General features: G+C 42.2%; 1 protein-coding gene across 1 annotated transcript; it reads right to left on the bottom strand.

Annotated features, from left to right (window-relative positions):
- Nucleotides 5,012-5,655, bottom strand: LOC109831032. Its single transcript, XM_020398375.1, has 2 exons — nucleotides 5,451-5,655; nucleotides 5,012-5,333 (listed from the first exon to the last, which is right to left on the bottom strand). Exons 1-2 carry the CDS (start codon nucleotides 5,653-5,655, stop codon nucleotides 5,023-5,025), a joined length of 516 nt encoding a protein of 171 aa, XP_020253964.1. The 3' UTR covers nucleotides 5,012-5,022.

Here is a 6,367-nt window from a genome sequence, read left to right as displayed (position 1 = left end):
CTTTAAAGTTAACCCAGTCCGAGTATTCATGACACAGCCAGCTTTTATGAATTGGCGTTTAGCAAAATGGGCCTTACTCTTGTCCCAATATGACTTGCACTTTAAACAACAGAAGTCAGTAAAAGGATAGGCCATCTGTGACCTCCTGGCAGCTAACCCAACTACGGATACTACTGAGATATATGACGATCTACCAGATGAAACCCATGAAGTCAATTGTAATACCCCAACCCTTGAGAGGGTGATGTGATTAGTATTGATAGATTTGATTGGAATACTCATACCACCAAGATGCATCTTCTTTTCGGGAACCTAACTCTTAGGAACTCCAAAGTTAAGCGTGCTTAGCCTGGAGAAATTCTAGGATGGGTGACCCCTTGGGAAGTTTTCCAGGGAGCGCGTGAGTGAGGACAAAACGTGCTGAAAATACATGTGGTGGTTTGTGAGGCCAGTCCATCAGATCTAATAGCGTACCGACTCCGGGATTCCGGGGCGGGCGTTACAAATGGTATCAGAGCCAAGCCAACCGGAATTGTGAGAGCTAAGTGCTATGCGACGTAAAGTGCTACGTCGAGAGGGCGGGAGCCACCTCTTGAGACCGTAGGAGCCACCTCTAGAATCTCACACGGATGGTACGGTCTTGGATGATATGATTTGGCACAACGAGGACGTTGTGAGTTTAAGTGGGGGAGTATGTAATACCCCAACCCTTGAGAGGGTGATGTGATTAGTATTGATAGATTTGATTGGAATACTCATACCACCAAGATGCATCTTCTTTTCGGGAATCCAACTCTTAGAAACTCCAAAGTTAAGCGTGCTTAGCCTAGAGAAATTCTAGGATGGGTGACCCCCTGGGAAGTTTTCCAGGGAGCGCGTGAGTGAGGACAAAACGTGCTGAAAAGACATGTGGTGGTTTGTGAGGCCAGTCCATCAGATCTAATAGCGTACCGACTCCGGGATTCCGGGGCGGGCGTTACATCAATGTAACTTCACACCAACAAGTATGTCGTTTGTACTTCGATGGTGCTTCTCGAGCGACTAATGTAGCAAGTGCCCCTGGATGTTCTGAGATTTCTTCTGGAGTTGGAGTCGTCTTAGTTTCCCCAGGAAAACATGTGATGCCTCGAGCCTACTCGTTGACCGAGCCATGCTCAAATAATGTAGTCGAATATAACGCGCTACTCATAGGACTCAATTTCGCTAAAGAACCGGGGGTTGAGTATCTCGAAGTTTTCGGCGATTCTTAACTAATAGTTAAGCAGGTTCAAGGGGAGTATGAGGTCCGAAGTCAGGATTTAATACCATATCATAAGATGGCGGTAGAGATGGCAGAATCGTTCGAAGGATTCTTCATCGAACACATTCCGCGATTACAGAATGCTTACGCAGATGCATTAGCAGCAAAGCCGTATCTCTGGCACAGCCTCCTGAAACAGAACAGTTTGTTACGGTAAAAACTCACCAACTCTTAGTGCCAATCTACGATGAAGATGACAAGGAAGAGGATGTTCAAGAGGTATATTCAACTCAAGTCGAGTTTGAACCCCGAGATTGGCGTTTATGGAATCTTACCAGAAGATGTGAAAGAGAGGGATTCAATCCGATGAAGAGCAGTGAGATTCTACTATAACACGGAGAGTCGAACGTTGTACCGCAGGGGGTACGATGGTTTACTATTACGTTGCTTATCGACTAAAGAAGCTGAGGAAGTCCTCAAGGAAGCACACGAAGGGGTTTGTGGCGCACACCAACCCGGCCCAAACTTTATGATCGCATCAGAAGAATGGGATATTTCTGGCCTTCTATAATGAGTGACGCAGTCCCGTATGCCCGAAAATGTCATGCGTGTCAGATACACGCGAATTATATGCACCAACCTCCGGAGCATCTGCATCCTTCGGTTACATCATGGCCATTTGAGACTTGGGGAATTGATATTGTTGGTCCTATAAATCCCCCGTCAATCAAAGGTGACCGATTCATCTTAGCAGTTACTGACTACTTCTCCAAGTGGGCTGAAGCGATCCCACTCAGAGAAGTTAAGACGAGCAACGTCATTACATTCATCAAACACCATATTATCTACTGTCATGGTGTTCTAAGACGAATCATACATGACAACGGTCCTTAATTTGTTAGCAACGCCTTCATCAGGTTTTGCGAGAAGTTCAAAATTCAGGACGTCTCGTCGACGGCTTACAATCCCACAGCAAATGGATTGGCTGAAGCCTTCAATAAGACAATCATAAAGCTTTTGTCAAAACTCGTGAAAACTAATAAACGAGATTGGGATGACAAGCTTGGCGCAGCTTTATGGGCCTATCGTACCACGGTACATACACTGACGGGAGCGACCCCGTACTCTTTGGTATACGGATGTAAAGCCGTTCTTCCGTTGGAAATACAAATTCTAACTCTTCGAATCGCTCTCGCAACCCAGATGACGACCGAAGAACAACATCAGAAACGTCTCGAAGAACTCGAGATGCTCGATGAAAAGCGCTTAGAGGCTCAACAGCATATTGAGTTCTACCAAGCCAGAATTTCTCGAGCCTTCGACAAGAAGGTTCGACAACGGAGTTTTAAAGAAGGAGATTTGGTCTTAACTGAAAGACGGCCTATGATCCTTAACTCCAAGAAGAAAGGCAAATTTGAACCTAAATGGGAGGGACCATTCGTAGTAGAGACAGTCTACTCGAATGGCACATATCGCCTAGTTACCAAGGAAGGCGATCGGCTTATGATGCCAATAAATGGTAAATTCCTGAAAAATACTATCCTTAGTACCTTCAGGATAACTAATGTATCGGGAAGTTTCCGAAAGAATACCACGTGTGGTATTCTTAGGGATAACCCAATCACTATAAAAGTGATAATTAAGACATCTACATTTAAACCTTAAATGTTAGAATGTTTCCTTTTACCAAAATTCACTAACTCTCATGAGTTATTTTGTTGAGACAAGATTCAATCCTTTTAACAGATTAATCTTTCCTCGTAAAATCCCCCACTGATCAAATCAATTGACGGTGGGTCCGCCAAAATTTTAATCCGCCAATTCATGGCAATTTTCAAATTTTGACGTGTTAAGTCCTAATCACTTAACATCGATATCCTCCATCGAGTGGCTAGCACAAACCAGTTTTTCTATTGCTACCTGTATTCCGCTCTCTTTGCTTTCAGGTCAAACCTATAAAAGTTAGGGCCAAAGCCAAATTCTCCTCTCGATTCCTTCCATGAACGAGAGGTCCACTTTCAATTCGAACAATCAAACCTATAAAAGTTAGGATTGTTCCCAATCTCACTTAGTGAAACCTACAGATAGTTAGGACTAAGACCGAGTCATCCCTTTCGATAAACGAAATACTGCTATTGTTTCTTTTTCAACCAAACCTATAAGAGTTAGGGTCGAAATTGGACTTTCCCCTCAATAAATGAGGAACTCTTTTTGGATCAAACAACCAATCCTATAAAAGTTAGGGTCGTTTGAATCTTTCTGATTCTTGGAGTAGAGATCCCACTCTTAGTTTTATCTTTCCGGATTCTGGGGGTGGAGATCCCACCTCGAGTTTTCTTTCCAACTGTAGATAGAATATAAAATTCTTCTTCTTCAGTGTTGAAAGATAGAATATAAAATTCTTCCTCTTTCATTTTTGGGTTCATCTTTACCCTAAACAAGACCTGGGGCCAAGAATATAAAATTCTTCCGCTCCAACTTTGGGTTTGTCTTTGTCTTGAGAAAAGACACAATTCTCAACTTCCAATCCGCGCACTTTATGCACGAGGAATTTTATCTCAACTCCTAAATAGAGATAAGCCTACGCCTAACACGCGTTACAGGTTTAGTCTTTCGCCGATTGAAAAAAATACTAGAGTCTAAGTCTGGAGAATTTTATCCTGAATCCTAAGTAGGGATAAGTCAACGCCTAATACACGTTGTCGGGCGCCATATTCCCGTAAAAAGTGGTGAAGTCTATGTATTCAAAATCGTAGCATCAAGTCTAAGAGAAGTAATTCTCTTAGCACAACGTTACATGTGAAATGGGTTTTAATAATTCACATGCTAGCCTGATTCAAATGGTAATCGGTAAAGGCACATCAAACCCGTTGAAGACTGGGGGTTTGCCAAAAATCCTAAAGTCTATGTCTAACACACATCGTCGGTTTAATCTTTCGCCGATTGAAAAAGACATCAGAGTCTAAGTCTGGAGAATTTTATCCTGAAACCTAAGAAGGGATAAGTCATCGCCTAACACGTGTTGCTGGGTACCTTTTCCCATAAGAAACGGTGAAGTCTATGTATTCAAAATCATAGCATCAAGTCTAAGTGAATTAACGCTCTTAGCACAACGTTACATGCAGAACGGACTAAAATAATCCGCATGCTAGCCCGATTCAAACGGTAATCGGTAAAGGCACATCAAACCCGTTGATGGCTGGGGATTTGCCAAAAATTCTATAAATATTGTGTCCATTAGATTCACAATCAATAAAGAAACTTTATGATAAAAGATGAGTGCATTAAATCAAATACTGGGTCTCTACTAATGGATCAAGTCAAAGCATACAACAAAAAGCTCATGGGCCCGAACGTAGTCGGCGAGTAAGAATGTGAAATTCTAACTTAGAAAGTCTATCTGCATAACTCTGCTCAAGCTCAGCCTGCAGATCAATTCGGGCAGATTCTTCAGAATTGCTCAAGATCTTCGCGGCTTCATTTTTCAGCTTTATCAATCTCTCCTGTGTAGATCCTAATCTCTCAATCATCTGTCCGCGAGATTTCTCTAGTCCAGCCAACTCCTCTGCCATAATAGCACCAGACTGCTCGGCATACTTCAAGGTCTTCTTCAACTTGTCTACTTTCTCACGGTTGGAGTCTAAAGAACCGAGTAACTCGGCTCTGTCAGTGTCCTTTCTTGCAAGACTAGCCATCAGCTGTGCAATAGAATTCTCATGTGACTGAAGCTCGCTGCCGATGGAAGATCTCAAATCACGCCATTGTGACAATCTATGCTCCAACTAAGAGGACACGAAAGAAGAAGCTCCATTAGCCTTTAGCTCCTCTAACTCTCGGAGTTCAGACTCCAAGACAATAAAATCGGCAGTAAGAGAGTCAGCTAACGCCGGATATCCCTCTTCTTTGATCATCGTCAGGTGACAAGAAAGGGAACGTCTGAACTGATCAAAGCAATACCCTTGATGAAGAATCTTCTCGATCATGCTGTTAAAAAAGACGACGAAAGAGCTGAGATCCATTCGGAATATGTCTCTGCTGGGATCGAAATCAGACAAAAGGGCAAGGACATGTTCATATGGAGAAGGCTGAGATCCTACAAGCAATCATGTTGAAGAGTAAGAAATTCTCGAACGTGATAAAATTTAATTTAAAGCGAATAAGAAATTCTCGAACGTGATAAAATTTAATTTAAAGCGAATTGCAAGCATACCAATACCAATAGAGGTCCTCGCAGACTGAGGTCTGACGATCAGCTCCGTCAGTCTAGTCTCAACGGGCTCCGAGATGATAGCAGGTGTGGTCGTTGAGTGTATATCAACCTCTCTAGGTAAATCAGCGGTGCCTCTCGGCGGTGAAGGAGGGACACCATCGTTATGCAAGCTAGCGGTCCTAGAAACCGTAGTCGCATCAGTCATGACGGCTGGTCATATGGTTACATTTCTTTATGTAAAACCCCGAAAATTTGAATACTTTATGATAAATAATAATAAATATGTTATACATTTATAAATAATATATTATGATGTTTGAGTATGCTAGGAACTGATTTGAGATCAATTCAATGTATATATGTATATATGTGAATACAAATACACAAATCATGCACAAAGGCCAAGAGTGAGAATCTGAGAATTTTGACCAGTTAAGAGTTTCTATGTTTTTCTCATTGATTCATTAAGAATCTGGGAATGTATATAATACCAACGTTGTAGGTCTCTTCAAGAGCATTCCAACAAATATTAGATCACCTTATTCCAAGGTCGTATGAGAAAGTTATAGCCAAAATACCAAAGAGAATGTTCCTAGTCAGACTGAATTTCCAGTTTCGGGTTTCGGGTTTCGGGTTTGCTGATATATATATACATGTTATATCACGAAAATCACCTTTTTTCTTCTGTTTTACAAACCCTAGCAGCCCCCCTCTTCTCTCCCAAACCCTAGATCCGTTCTTGGCGATTTGTGAGGAGTCTCGAAGAGTTTCAGCGGGATTTGGAGCGATTCTATCGAAGGAGGAGCATGCTCACGCGTGTTCAGGAGTTCTACAATACCCCCTCAGGCGAGTAACATCTCGCCCAGTCCTCTCCTATGTTCTTAAAAGTTTTCTAATCAGTTTTAATGGGATTTGTT

The sequence above is a fragment of the Asparagus officinalis genome, chromosome 2, assembly GCF_001876935.1.
Source record: "Asparagus officinalis chromosome 2, Aspof.V1, whole genome shotgun sequence".
Classification (NCBI taxonomy): domain Eukaryota; kingdom Viridiplantae; phylum Streptophyta; class Magnoliopsida; order Asparagales; family Asparagaceae; genus Asparagus; species Asparagus officinalis.
Note: the sequence above shows the minus strand (reverse complement) of the source record. Positions and strands in the feature narration are given on the sequence as shown.

Bases quoted from the DNA above. Each gene is read 5' to 3' on its own strand.
- LOC109831032 (XM_020398375.1), bottom strand. From the start codon at position 5,655: ATGACTGATGCGACTACGGTTTCTAGGACCGCTAGCTTGCATAACGAT. The intron at 5,334-5,450 runs GTATGCTTGCAA...GATTGCTTGTAG, and splicing joins GAGGACCTCTATTGGTATTG to GATCTCAGCCTTCTCCATAT.